This window comes from Ranitomeya imitator, chromosome 7 (genome assembly GCF_032444005.1).
Source record: "Ranitomeya imitator isolate aRanImi1 chromosome 7, aRanImi1.pri, whole genome shotgun sequence".
Lineage (NCBI taxonomy): Eukaryota > Metazoa > Chordata > Amphibia > Anura > Dendrobatidae > Ranitomeya > Ranitomeya imitator.
In genome coordinates, this window is record NC_091288.1 from 171,461,932 (window position 1) to 171,477,531 (window position 15,600).

The 15,600-nt window shown below is 42.5% G+C and overlaps 1 protein-coding gene across 1 annotated transcript in view; it reads right to left on the reverse strand.

The window, feature by feature from the left end:
- LOC138646122 (uncharacterized) overlaps positions 1 to 15,600 on the reverse strand; it is a 437,282-nt gene that overhangs the window by 166,822 nt on the left and 254,860 nt on the right. Inside the window, exons 46-52 of the mRNA XM_069735585.1 lie at positions 14,422 to 14,556; positions 13,638 to 13,787; positions 8,971 to 9,087; positions 8,264 to 8,437; positions 5,312 to 5,519; positions 3,951 to 4,111; positions 2,620 to 2,732 (exon numbers count right to left, since the gene is read on the reverse strand). Coding sequence (XP_069591686.1) covers positions 2,620 to 2,732; positions 3,951 to 4,111; positions 5,312 to 5,519; positions 8,264 to 8,437; positions 8,971 to 9,087; positions 13,638 to 13,787; positions 14,422 to 14,556 — 1,058 coding nt within the window. The remainder of the gene's footprint in view (positions 1 to 2,619; positions 2,733 to 3,950; positions 4,112 to 5,311; positions 5,520 to 8,263; positions 8,438 to 8,970; positions 9,088 to 13,637; positions 13,788 to 14,421; positions 14,557 to 15,600) is intronic.

Sequence of the window (15,600 nt, forward strand, 5' to 3'; positions counted from 1 at the left end):
CACTTATCTAGCAGAGCAGCAGGCCAAAGGAAAGATGCAGTAGCTCAGATCCAACACTGGAACATTGACAAGGAGCAAGGAAGACAGACTCAGGTGGAGCTAAATAGCAAGGCAGCCAACGAGCTCACCAAAACACCTGAGGGAGGAAGCCCAGAGACTGCAATACCACTTGTGACCACAGAAGTGAACTCAGCCACAGAATTCACAACAGAACATATTTATACGCCCACATCATAATCCCTCCCTTTGATGTGGGCTCTGGGGCTGAGCCCATATCTTTCCCGGCACATGTGTGACACCCCAGGGTCCTGGTTGTCACAGTAGCATTACTTTCCTCACAGGGAGAGTGATGTCACGCTTGGAAGCGATGAAGGATTCCTTTTATCAGGTAATCACAAAGCATACAACATGTTGACACTCCAGGCCAGAAGGGGGAGCTCTGATCCTGCTTAAGGGTGGCTTCCCTATATATACATTGTGGTCTGGAGGGAAAGGCAGTTGGTGAGAGTAGTGAGAGCCAGACAGCAGACTGCTGATCTGATCATTGCCTGTATGTAGCACAGACGATCAGACAACTGCAGCGTCTAGCCTTCCATGGAAACTATTGAAGCATGCAAAAAGTAAAAAAAAATGTATTTTTAAAAATAATAAAAAAATAAAAAAATATAAAAGTTCAAATCACCCCCTATTCACCCCATTCAAAATAAAACAATAAAAAAAATCATACATACACATATTTGGTATCTCTGCATTCAGAATCGCCCGATCTATCAATAGAAAAAAGAATTAACCAAATCACTAAATGGGGTAATGAGAAAAAAATTCAAAACCCCAGAATTACGTTTTTTGGTCGCCGCAACAATGCAATAAAATGCAATAATGGGCGATCAAAAGACCTTATCTACACCAAAGTGATATCAATAAAAACGTAAGCTTGGGGTGCACAAAATAAGCCCTCACCCAACCCGAGATCACAAAAAATGGAGACGCTACAGGTCTCTGAAAATGGCTTCCCCCAGTAAGGCAGCGGAGAACCAGCTGTCAATCAGCATCATGTCAGTAGCCCCCCCCCCCTTCCATCAACAGGAAGAGAAGCTGAATCTCCAGCAGGAGCGGTCAATGACCGGCGCTGAATACAACAGACAGGTAGCAACAATGCAATAAAATGCAATAATGGGCGATCAAAAGATCTTATCTACACCAAAGTGGTATTAATAAAAACGTAAGCTTGGGGCGCATAAAATAAGCCCTCACCCAACCCGAGACCACAAAAAATGGAGATGCTACAGGTCTCTGAAAATGGCTTCCCCCAGTAAGGCAGCGGAGAACCAGCTGTCAATCAGCATGATGTCAGTAGCCTCCCCCCTTCCGTCAACAGGAAGAGAAGCTGAATCTCCAGCAGGAGCGGTCAATGACCGGCGCTGAATACAACAGACAGGTAGTTGCCTCTATTAGCAACTACATTACTTTTTTTCTAAAGTCCCAGATATCCTCTTTAAAGGTACATGAGTGGAATTCATAAGAATCATTAGATTATAGAGTCCAAGTAGGAAATAAAGATAAGGAAAAGCAAAAGAAGTCGGTAAATATGGGAAGTATGAGGTGGAACAGATCAACTAGAAATCTAGGAGCCAAATACGCCACCCAAGAATAGAAGCAGTACATAGACTACAATCATAGGAGACACGGCTGTATTATAGCACTCCATTGCTAAATGTGGACTTACAACCAGATAATACTACACAGGGAGACAGGGAATTTGCTGTTTCTCCTTTTTTAACAAGTTTTCAGATTTAGTGCAATAAAGTGATGTTTTCTCCCAATCTGCATGTTTCTATCATATTGCTGTTTCTTAGGGCTCGTGCAGAGGACTGTATAAATCTGTGTGCATCATTTTCATGGATAGCACTTGTCCCCATGTTATTCTATGGGGCCGTGCACATTTTTGATTTTTTTTCCTTCTACCGAGTCAGTCCGAGGAAAAAAATCTCAGCATGCATGATTTTCCTCCGATATCGCATATATTCATGTCTCTGCGTCCATGGAAAAGATTGGACGACATCTGAGCGCGGTCCGGTTTTTACGGACAGACCGGATGGAAAAGATGGAGAAACTTTTTTTTTTTTTTTAAATTCTCCACATGCGATAAAATCGTATCACACTCTGGTCAAACTCTATAACAGAGCCTGATCGGTGTGCGATCAGCATGATCAGGCCCTGTTATATGGGTTGTGGCTGTAGACGTTTAAACAGTAAAATAAATGGAGAAAATAAAACTTCTTTTTTATCGGTTATCCAAATAAATAAAAAAAAAATAAAGTTTATCTGTTATCCCTCCCAAAAAGATAAAATATAGATCTGATTTTCTTCACATTTGACTACTACTATGATGATAAGATTACGAAGCAGTTTGGGAGATAAACTCTGATGTTCATTTTTTAAAACATCTGCAAGTAAAATAGAAAATGACTTATTGCATTAGGAACAGTTATTCCCTTTTGATTTTCCAATAACAGATGCATCAACAGGACGAATAAACTACAGCAGTGCGCTGGTACCATGTCCGCGTAACATTGGCTGGTAGCAGTGCCACCCTAAGCCCAGAATGAAAACACTGACCTCTGCTGGTGGGATCTGACGTTAGCCGACAATGAAATGTTGCTGCCCTTATCGCTGTGAAGCATCAGGGTGCCACCAATATCTGCGCTTGTTAAAACTGCTTGCATCAGCACCTGAATAAAAAGACAGAAGTGTTAGTATCTAGTGTACAGTATGTGGCCAGTGGCGGGACAGCTGTATGGCGGGCATTATGTGCTATATTGTACGGATATTATTCTCTTCACGACATCCGCCGTACATGTACGGCGCAAGTCTGTAGTGGGTGTATGGAGTGTGCTCACCCCATACTTGGCAGATCATGGCTGTGTGTTACAGCCAGAACCTGCCTCTAACCATCGCGGCTGGAAGATAGCTCCACCCACAATTGTTAACCTGTTAAATGCCTCTATCAAACTCAGACAGCGGCATTTAACACGCGCCGACATGGGTGCGAGTCATTCCATGCACCTATCGGCACTCTGATGTTGTGATCACGGATCGCTGATGGGTTGCTATGACAGCCAGGGGTCTGCTTAGGACCCCTGTGCCTGTCATTATGGAGCTCCTTTGAAGCCCTGCCTGTGGCTTCAATTTTTGCTATATACAGCAATACTGTGGCATCGCTATATATATAGCACAAGCGATCGGATAATCGCAGGTTCAAGTCCCCTAAGGGGACTAAACAGGAAGAGGAAAAAGTAAAAAAAAAAAAACAACAAAAGTTGAAATCGCCCACCTTCCCCTCCCATTAAATATATTAAATAAAAATACACATATGTGGTATCGCCGCATTCAGAAAAGTCCGATCTATCAAAATATACAAATAATTAACCCGATCGGTAAACGGTGTAAATGGAAAAAAAAACAATAATGCCAAAATTACATTTTGGGGGTTTTTCTTAAAAAATGCTGTAACAAGTGATCAAAATGTCATGTCTATCCCAAAATGGCATCATAAAAAACGTCTTGTCCCGCAAAACATAAGCCATCATACAGCTCCACAGCCTGAAAAATAAAAAAAATTAAGGGTCTCAGGAAATGGCGACAGAACCCAAAACATTTTTTTTTACAAACTTATGATTTTTTTTTCATTTCCAAAATAATAAAAAAAACTGGACATGTTTAATATCTTCGTAAGTGTACTGATGAGGAGAATCATATTCCGAGGTCATTTTTACCATAAAACATACACTGTAAAAGAATTCCCCAAAATAGTGTCAGAATAGCAACACGAAAAAACGTGACCATGGTGTTTATTTGAGCACCATGTGTGGCTATGTATGTGTCTCGTACATAGCGGTCCGTGCAGAATCCATTTATGTTAGTGGCACATTCGGCAGTCAATGAATTACCTGCATTGAGTTGGGCACTGACCAGGCGACCAGCGTAGGCACCGACTGCTTCACTCCTGCAGCAATGCCAAAGTTATGACTTAGATCCATAAAGGAAGTTAATTCGACCCTTAATTTTTTCTTATCAGATATTAAATCCATGGTACCATTGACTTTATTTCCTAGAGGGGTAAAAACAAGAACATGATCAGTGACATAAAGAGGCGCTGGCGTTTCCCCTGCGCAGTTTTTCTCAAGGGCTCATTCAGACTTGCGATTTTCACCTGTGATAGTCTATTGGGCCATTTACATGTCACTTGGTCCACAGAAAATCGTGGAGGGGTGTCCAATATTGAGGGTAGGATGAAAAATGGCAGTGCAAGTCAATGGGCCTGTGAAATAAATCGATATTGAGAGTAGGATGAAAAATGGCAGTGCAAGTCAATGGGCCCGTGAAATAAATCGGACGGCACCCAGGTGACATCCGAGCTCGGTCCATATTTCACGGACTGTCAAAATGGAGAAGGTAGAGAATTTGGTGTTTTTTTTACTACGTGGTGTTTTTTTTTTAGGTACAGGGGCCTACACCATATTGAATGATTTCCTTATTGGAGTGGGTAGTGGGAACCCATGCAAGGATTGCCAAAACAAGGGTCCTACAGGCAAATATGAAAGGAATACCCTAAGGATCATTGGAAGGAGATGGAGGCAAACAATCATCAAGTCCTTCTGATGTTTATGGGTGTAGAGTCAATCAGCACCAGTAAGGGGTCTCATTTTGAAAAATCTGTCCAGAGGAGATAACATTTTCTTTAATATATTCTATATATGAAAATATATTACACATAATAATTTACTTGAATGAATAACAGTGCCTTGGAGAAAAAAATACAACATTACAGGTCATGGGTGCTAGATTCTGTGATGGGGCGTCAATCCAATGAACTAGTCTGATTGACATATTAGGAGTTCGGAAGGAATTTTTCCCCTAATATGGGGCAATTATCATCGGCCTCGTGGGGTTTTTGCCTTCCTCTGGATCAACATATGAGACTTATACAGCAGGTGAGACTCGATGGACTTGCATATTCTTTCAACCTTAAACCTTTGAAACTATTTTAAAAATATTAATCATTTTTTTTAACTGGTCACACCTTTTTTTTTCTTTACTATGGGCCCCCCAACCTCATAGCAAGGCTAATATAAAGTCACAAATTATATGATGCATTCAATACATTTCACAGGTCCATGTCCATCAGTCCATTCTTCTCATTGGACATATATAAATTGGTAAAGACAACATTAAATGGTCTCATTTCACTATGGTCTTAATCAATTCCTCCATCAGTGGAGTGCAGCCATTCTCCTATTAACCTACACACCTTCTTTAGCCAAAATTCCTATCAGATGGACTACTTTAGGAAATCCGTATTTCAGAAAAGAGTCGATGTTATGGGCACTCTTCAAGATGATCGTGTTATTCTTGGGTTCGGTCAGAGAAGCCGCGGAGCACATAAAAGCATTCTGCGATGTTGTGGCCTCCACAGAAACCGCCTGCTTGCCATTGCTTGCTTGTATGACCAGTGAACTCTAAAGAGAAATATCCGTCATTTCATTGCTTTCATGATCAGGCTTCAGAATTACGGTAATGGGAACCTGTCACTAGGTTTTCCCCATATAATGTACAGCCATCACCTATAAGCATCGGTTATGGCATTCTGGTATGATCTCCTTATGGACGGCACGAAAAAAAAGCTTTTATTATACCCACAGATGTTCTGATGGGTGTCTTTGGTGTTGATCCGGTGTCTCCTCTTCTTACAATCACCGTACTCCTTCCCTGGTTCAGGTGGAAGATGTATCCAACGTCATCCACAAAGTGTCCTCCACCACACTCCTGAGCATGCGCAGGGAAAGGGCAAAGAGCGCCGATGACCCTTAGGTAAAGTCGGCGCATGCGCATTACAATACACTGCTCTGTCCTCGGCAGGGCAGAAAGAAGGACGCCTGGGCCAGTCGCTCAATGGAGGACACTGTGTGGATGAAGTACGATGCATCGCCCACGTGAACAGGGAAGGAGGACGGCGATCGAAAGAAGTGAGGAGATGCCAGAACAAGACCAGAGATGCCCATTGGACTGGGCCATGTCATCTTTTAGTGTAATAAAGGTCTTTTTTGCGTCATGCAGAGCAGATTGGGAACACATATAGATCATTCTAGAATGCGGTAACAGAAAGCTTAGAGATGCAGGCCCAACTTTATATGGGGAAAGGCTGATGACAGGTTCCCTTTAAAAAAAAAATCAGCTAATACTTGAAGCATTCCTTGTATCCCTCATTGCGCTTTACTACTTGATAACAAATTAGTTATGGACAGGCCCACCTCCAAACTGACTATGAAGACAACCAGTGATGGAAGAAGTAAAGTATCTTTTCTTCTGCTTAGTTGGAATCAAGGGATATATACAGTAGTAAACAGTGTATGAGGCCGTATACCACAGCTCCATTCCCCGTGCAGTGTACTATCTCGGGTACTGCATCTCAGCTCCTACTGAAGTAAATGGGTACTTGTCATCATGCATTCATGAACCTGCATCATAATTGTGTGAGAGTTTCAATTCCCAGACAGGATCAGATCATAGATAAAGATGAGCGAATTTGTTTGTTTTTTGTCCTCAAATCAGATTTTGCCATATTCGAACACTATTCATGCCAAATTTATGTTTGATGATCGGTTCTGAACATATTCGGAAATTTCTACTCACATTGATTCTAATTAAGTTCGGCGAATATTGCAAAAACAATATTCGATTCCGATTGTATTCGGAACAGAGTCCGAACAAGTTTGCTCATCTCTAACTACAGACAGCAGATAGTTTCTTGTCTGTGATCTGAAACTTGCACAATTGGGCGATACAAGGAATGTAAGTGCAGTCACCTGAAGGATTTTCTGACTAAACCCAGTCTCCATCTTAAACTGGTAAGTTTTGGACTGATGATATATGGACGGTTAATGATTAAAGGGAATTTATTAGCAGATTTTTGCTACCTCATCTGAGAGCAGCATGATGTAGACAAAGAGATCCTGAATCCAACAATGTGTCACTTAGTTTACTAGGTGCAGCCGTTCTGACACAATCAGAGTTTTTAGATATAGCATGAAGCAGAGCTGAGGAAGCTAACTCCGCCCACACCAGGCTCTGTATATACAATGTCCATAGACAGTGAGGTGCTTATCACAGGAGGGGGCGTGTCCAGTAACAATAAGGTCATGGTGCTAAAGCAATCATTACAAGTAAACAACAGGAGGAGCTTGTTGAGAAAGGCATCACTGAAATCTGTATTTTTAACCCTTACAGCATGCAGTCTTCAGATTACATTGCAAAAACCTACAGACAGATTCCCTTTAAAATCCATTCCGTTATTCTAATGTAAATCAATTCAAGAAAGAGAGGGCAAACACTTCTCCACATGAATGGAAACAGCCGATCTTCGGTATTTGGAAGTGTTTGCATGTAGCTCTTGCAGCTAAAAATGACACAAGCAAGAATTTAGTTTGGGGGGGGCACTATTATTTTTTTTTAAGTCGGCTGTGTTTAATAGCTTTTTCCCTTATTCATGATGCATTACTAGGGTTGCCTTTGTCTTAATGAGAACCTCACAGCGGATACAAGGTGAACGATCCATGATGAGCATGTCTCAGGCACTGGCTGTAAGATATTAGGCGGGTGTGTTTGATTCTGAAATGCTGCGGCGTTTCAGAAAAAAATACACTTAAAAAGCCACCGGGAAACAAACTGAATGGGAGACTAGTCAGAAAGGCGGCTACTGACAGTTCTCTCCCTATACACTAACAAAGGGAGAGAACTGTCACTCATGGGGAGCAGGTGGGAAGAAGCAGCCTTTCCAACTAATTTCCCGTAAAACTTGGTACATGGTGGCTTTTAAACTTTGTTATTCTCTGAAATGCTGCCGCTTTTCATAGTCAAACATATATGGCTGAAATCTCGTAGCCAGTTTTTGATTCATGTTGCCCATGGGTTGGGCACTTTGTATCAGCTGTTAGGTTCTCTTCAAATCAAGATTAAGGTGTCCACTGTCCATTTACATCACAAGTCCATAACACGAGACCAGAGGTGACTGGCCGCAGCTTACTCCCCTCTCCCCATTAGAACACATGCTCTTCTGAACCCAACGTGCGTGTGCATGGGAGCGAGGGGTCGGGAGAAATGGCTGTTGGCTGAACAAGACACCTACTGAAGGCGTACCTAGACATTAGGTCAGATATGCCACGGTATACAAATATAAACCTTTCTATACATCTCGATACATCACCTGGATTGAGGCCGAAACTCCGTTGCGCAGCAGCCAAGGCCAGTTGTGCCGGACGGCGGCGGTCAGATTACAGCTTGTCTCGTTGCTCTTTATTCGCACCGTGGCGTTTAGGCCGTGGGCTCCATAGTAAGTGGCAAGACTCATATTTCTATTTTCTTCAAGTTCTATATCAGCCTAAGAATAAAATAAAGTTCTGCATTACTGAGAACCCAAGTGACAAGGTTTTTTCCTTGAAATAATAAATAATAAACCACTGACTTATTGTATACAAATAATAATAATAGCCAAAGGTTTTGGGAACTTTCAAGTGTTCACGAAGACCGAATAGTTCTGAGAAATGTGATCAGATGCCATTATGAGTAACTGAAGTGTAAAAACTTTTAGGAAATTTGGGGAAAACCTAAATGCTTAGCATTGCGTGTATAGACGGCCTATATTCCGGGTATATGTAGCGTCAAGTGATTACAGGAATATTTTGGAAAATCTCAAGCACTTACAGTCACGATGATTAGCGTGTCCATGTATTATAAGAAGACATTAGTGAAGACTAACTGTAAACGTTCTTTTATTAGCAAAAAAATAATAATAATAATAAGTTAATGTCATGCCACATAATAGATGACTCGCTACTGCCCCCTACTGGAAACAATGACCTATTAATACATAATATAGGATATATTGCTGGTCTGTAATAGGAAATAACTTACCCTAATTTCCATTTTATCTTCAAGCAGGAACTTTTTTAGTGTTTCCAGATTATGTGTTATCTTGTACCTAAAGGTCAGGTGTTCGTTTTTCTGAAGAAAGTTCACTTCTTCACTAATCTATTATCACACATTCAAGAAAAAAAAGAGTCAATACGACTGTTACTCATGTACTGTACTGCGACGGTTACTCAACAATCCAAAACTGAAGCTTACCTGCAATCCCTCCGGACATAATTTTTTTTAAAAATCATACACACACAAAAAAAAAATCACCTTACCCACCCCAGATCGTATCAAAGCACTAGCAGAATGCAGGAGACCCCCATGACAAAGGCAGAAGGCAGCACAAGTGCAAAAGTCTGAGGACAATTGACGTGGGTTCCAAGCTTGCGTATTTTGGACAAAATATCAACCAATACCTCATGTATTATAATTTATATATCAGTTTTTATTGCACATTTTTTCCATTTTTTTGCAGTATGCAGCCAGGTTCTTTAGTGTTGGTTGGGTGAATTTGGGCGTCTGTCTTGTGGGGTGCACTTATACAGCCCACCTGATCTTATATTATGGGCATCATCAATAGGCTGTAAACCAGACCCTGTGCATCACACGTACCTGTGTGACTGGTGCCCTATGAAAACCTCATCTGTGTGCATTGTTAATTCTAGGCAACCACTCCCTCCATGATTGGTAGGTTAGTGAGTGGTTGTTTCGTTAGTATTTTTCACCTGTGCTACCCCCTTTTTTTATCATGGGGGTCTCATGCATCCATCTAGTGCATTGATATTCTGACCTGGAGTTGGAAAGGTGTTTTGTTGTGATTTTTCTTCATGAACAATTAGTGATGAGAGAATATACTCGTTACTCGAGATTTTTCGAGCACGCTCGGGTGTCCTCCGTGTATTTTTTTAGTGCTCGGAGATTTCGTTTTCATCACCTCAGCTGAATGATTTACATCTGTTAGCCAGGATAAGTACATGTGGGGGTTCTCTAGCAACCAGGCAACCCCCACATGTACTTATGCTGGCTAACAGATGTAAATCATTCAGCTGCGGCAAGAAAAACTAAATCTCCGAGCACTAAAAAATACTCGGAAGACCCCCGAGCGTGCTCGAAAAATCTCGAGTAACGAGTATATTCGCTCATCACTATGTACAATAGAAAAGCATAGGTATAACTTACGAGCTTTAGTTAGACACCCTTTTCCTGTATGTGTTGTTCATATGGCGCTCATACCTAAATGGCTGCTTCCTACAAATGTAGGTTCTACTTGCCAATCATCGTGAATATATATTTAAAGAGAATCTCTCAGCAGGATTTCACACCCCAAACTATTGATATGTGCATGTAATTCATTCAAAGACAAGTCCTGCAATACCATTACATGGCCAGTCCGAGCCTCTGCTGCTGAGAAATCAGGGTTTAAATTGATATTCAAATGAGGCTGAAGAGCTATGGTAGATCTAAAGCCTCTGTCACTCCAGCTCTATTCCCTCTATTCAGCACCTCCTGATTGAGAGAAGGCTCCTTTGCCTGAAGTCACATAACATTGACGCTATCAGTCAGGCAGGAGGAGGTGACGCTGGGTGGGGAATAGAGCTGGAGTGACAGAGGTTTCAGATCTACCATAGCTCTTCTGCTTCATTTGCATATGAATTCAAACACTGATTCCTCAGTAACAGAGGAACAAACCAGTTATGTAAAGGTATTGCTGGACTTGTGTTTGAAAGAGCTACGTTCGTATAGACATATATATATATACTAGATTGTGGCCCGATTCTAACGCATCGGGTATTCTAGAATATGCATGTCCCCGTAGTATATGGACAATGATGATTCCAGAATTCGCGGCAGACTGTGTCCGTCACTGATTGATCGAGGCAACCTTTATGACATCATCGTTGCCATGGCAACCATTATGACATCATCGTCGCTGTGCCCGTTGCTGATTGGTCGAGGCCTGGCGGCCTCAACCAATCAGACGCGGGATTTCTACGTCGATGCTGTGCCGGTCTCTGATTTCCAGGACAGACAGACAGACAGAAAGACAGACAGACAGACAGACAGAAAGACAGACAGACGGAAAAATCCTTAGACAATTATATATATAGATATATATATATATATATATAAATATATATATCTATATATATAATTGTCTAAGGGTTTTTCCGTCTGTCTGTCTGTCTGTCTGTCCTGGAAATCCCGGCTCTCTGATTAGTCGAGGCCGCCAGGCCTCGACCAATCAGCAACGGGCACAGCGACGATGATGTCATAAAGGACGTAGAAATCCCGCGTCTGATTGGTCGAGGCTGCCAGGCCTCGACCAATCAGCAACAGGCACAGCGACGATGATGTCATAAAGGACGTAGACATCTCACGTTTCTGATTCAGCGACGGGCACAGTATCGACGTAGATATCATAATGGTTGCCATGGCAACAATGATGTCATAAAGGTTGCCTCGACCAATCAGCGACGGGCACAGTCTGCCGCGAATTCTGGAATCATCATTGTCCATATACTACGGGGACATGCATATTCTAGAATACCCGATGCGTTAGAATCGGGCCACAATCTAGTCTAAGGGTTTTTCCGTCTGTCTGTCTTTCTGTCTGTCTGTCTGTCCTGGAAATCCCGGCTCTCTGATTGGTCGAGGCCGCCAGGCCTCGACCAATCAGCAACGGGCACAGCGACGATGATGTCATAAAGGACGTAGAAATCCCGCGTCTGATTGGTCGAGGCCGCCAGGCCTCGACCAATCAGCAACGGGCACAGCGACGATGATGTCATAATGGTTGCCATGGCAACGATGATGTCATAAAGGTTGCCTCGATCAATCAGTGACGGACACAGTCTGCCGCGAATTCTGGAATCATCATTGTCCATATACTACGGGGACATGCATATTCTAGAATACCCGATGCGTTAGAATCGGGCCACAATCTAGTATATATATATATATATATATATATATATATATATATATATACAGTGGGGCAAAAAAGTATTTAGTCAGTCAGCAATAGTGCAAGTTCCACCACTTAAAAAGATGAGAGGTGTCTGTAATTTACATCATAGGTAGACCTCAACTATGGGAGACAAACTGAGAAAAAAAAATCCAGAAAATCACATTGTCTGTTTTTTTAACATTTAATTTGCATATTATGGTGGAAAATAAGTATTTGGTCAGAAACAAAATTTCATCTCAATACTTTGTAATATATCCTTTGTTGGCAATGACAGAGGTCAAACGTTTTCTGTAAGTCTTCACAAGGTTGCCACACACTGTTGTTGGTATGTTGGCCTATTCCTCCATGCAGATCTCCTCTAGAGCAGTGATGTTTTTGGCTTTTCGCTTGGCAACACGGACTTTCAACTCCCTCCAAAGGTTTTCTATAGGGTTGAGATCTGGAGACTGGCTAGGCCACTCCAGGACCTTGAAATGCTTCTTACGGAGCCACTCCTTCGTTGCCCTGGCGGTGTGCTTTGGATCATTGTCATGTTGAAAGACCCAGCCACGTTTCATCTTCAATGCCCTTGCTGATGGAAGGAGGTTTACACTCAAAATCTCACGATACATGGCCCCATTCATTCTTTCATGTACCCGGATCAGTCGTCCTGGCCCCTTTGCAGAGAAACAGCCCCAAAGCATGATGTTTCCACCACCATGCTTTACAGTAGGTATGGTGTTTGATGGATGCAACTCAGTATTCTTTTTCCTCCAAACACGGCAAGTTGTGTTTCTACCAAACAGTTCCAGTTTGGTTTCATCAGACCATAGGACATTCTCCCAAAACTCCTCTGGATCATCCAAATGCTCTCTAGCAAACTTCAGACGGGCCCGGACATGTACTGGCTTAAGCAGTGGGACACGTCTGGCACTGCAGGATCTGAGTCCATGGTGGCGCAGTGTGTTACTTATGGTAGGCCTTGTTACATTGGTCCCAGCTCTCTGCAGTTCATTCACTAGGTCCCCCTGCGTCGTTCTGGGATTTTTGCTCACCGTTCTTGTGATCATTCTGACCCCACGGGGTGGGATTTTGTGTGGAGCCCCAGATCGAGGGAGATTATCAGTGGTCTTGTATGTCTTCCATTTTCTAATTATTGCTCCCACTGTTGATTTCTTCACTCCAAGCTGGTTGGCTATTGCAGATTCAGTCTTCCCAGCCTGGTGCAGGGCTATAATTTTGTTTCTGGTGTCCTTTGACAGCTCTTTGGTCTTCACCATAGTGGAGTTTGGAGTCAGACAGTTTGAGGGTGTGCACAGGTGTCTTTTTATACTGATAACAAGTTTAAACAGGTGCCATTACTACAGGTAATGAGTGGAGGAAAGAGGAGACTCTTAAAGAAGAAGTTACAGGTCTGTGAGAGCCAGAAATCTTGATTGTTTGTTTCTGACCAAATACTTATTTTCCACCATAATATGCAAAAAAAATGATAAAAAAACAGACAATGTGATTTTCTGGATTTTTTTTTCTCAGTTTGTCTCCCATAGTTGAGGTCTACCTAAGATGTAAATTACAGACACCTCTCATCTTTTTAAGTGGTGGAACTTGCACTATTGCTGACTGACTAAATACTTTTTTGCCCCACTGTATGTAGTTGGGGGAAGGAGGGGTGAAAACCTGCTGACGCATTCCCTTTAATAAATGTGTTTTTAAATACCTGTTTATTGTCCCAGCTAAGGTGGATTGATCTTCTATAAAGTTCACTGCTTCTTTCTGTTGTCACATCCACCATGGTCCTGGTGGGTATACCGAGAGTTATTGCAGGCTGGACATTATGGGTGAGAATTGCATCCAACTCTTGTTTTCTCTGTTGCAAAAACAAAAATAAAGAGGCAGAAGGTGATAAATGTTGTAATGATTCACAGATCTGTCTTGTTTTCCTTTCAAAGGATCATAGAAATGTCTTAGGCGATCAGGTTTTGCTGTAGAAAAAAAAATTATGAAAAAACGCCTAGTCTGAACTAAGCCTAACAGTATTGTTTTTTTCTGCCCTCCCTGAGACTGCACAGGCTTTCTCCCATCTCAGTGCTGTTAAAGTCTTTGTACAACCTTCTTCCCTGCTGCAGTTTCTAAGAGCGCCGTCAGGCAAATGTATAAAATCGGACCAAGATTGGACTGCAATGTTTGGATTGGGCAATGGATCTCCAGATCCAAGCGTAAAAGTTTCATAGAAAAACATGACGCTGTCACAATCGGATTGGGAAACTCGCCGGTTGCTTATTTTTGCATTTAGTAAGGAAATAATAAAAATAATCTATACACTTTGCCTCTAAAAAGTATCTCCTTAGCGTCTCACTTTATAGAACCCTGTATTGTACTGTTCTTGGTGTTCTTCCTGGCCATGGAAAAGTAACTTGACCCCTTGATGTCCCCACTCCCCGCTGCATCCCCTGCACAGTGGGAGACGAGCCAATCAGCACTGTAGTTATCATTTCGCCCACCTCTGTTGCTTTCAGGATGAGCAATCCTTGCAGGGCGCTTTCATCAACCACCACTAACATTTGTGAGTCCAGATTTGCTTTCTTGTTTATTACGATGTATCCAGATCCTTCTATTTTTGTGGGGGCTCCAAGGTCCTTTACAAAGAGAGAAATACCATTAGAACGCCTCCAAACTAAATTTGACCACATAAGACGCTGTTCCCATATGACCAAACTGTGCAAAATAAAAGAGCTTATGTAAAAAAAGATAAGTGTTAGTGTTACCATGGAGACACATTGGTCTGCAGAGGAGCTGTAAACAGAAAAGGCATATTTATAAAAAAAAAAAAAAAAAAACCATATGGCCCCCATTCACTAAGGCTTACGTTTCATACCCCTTATTAGATGCAAGAATAAGATGCAGCACATTCATCATCAAACAGCGCACATTATTTAATGAATTTAGCATTGTATCACTGGCACATGATTCGCCAGAAATGTTACTTTAGTCAGGGACTGGAGTGACATTTCTGCTATAAGAAATGCCAGCACTATTCATGAATTTAACATGGAGGTACAGTCACACCCAGTACTGCCTTGGCTCATCTCCAGCTTTGCCCATTTTGACGGGTGGTGCTACAAACTGCAGCAGAGACACAGCCAATCACTGTCTGCAAAAAATACCCAGCCAATCACTATCTGCAGCGGGGAGACAGCCAATCACTATCTGCAGTGGGGAGACAGCCAATCACTATCTGCAGCGGGGAGACAGCCAATCACTATCTGCAGCGGGGAGACAGCCAATCACTATCTGCAGCGGGGAGACAGCCAATCACTATCTGCAGCAGGGAGACAGCCAATCACTATCTGCAGCGGGGAGACAGCCAATCACTGTCTGCAGTGGGGAGACAGCCAATCACTATCTGCAGTGGGGAGACAGCCAATCACTATCTGCAGTGGGGAGACAGCCAATCACTATCTGCAGTGGGGAGACAGCCAATCACTATCTGCAGTGGGGAGACAGCCAATCACTATCTGCAGCGGGGAGACAGCCAATCACTATCTGCAGCAGGGAGACAGCCAATCACTATCTGCAGTGGGGAGACAGCCAATCACTATCTGCAGTGGGGAGACAGCCAATCACTATCTGCAGCGGGGAGACAGCCAATCACTATCTGCAGCGGGGAGACAGCCAATCAC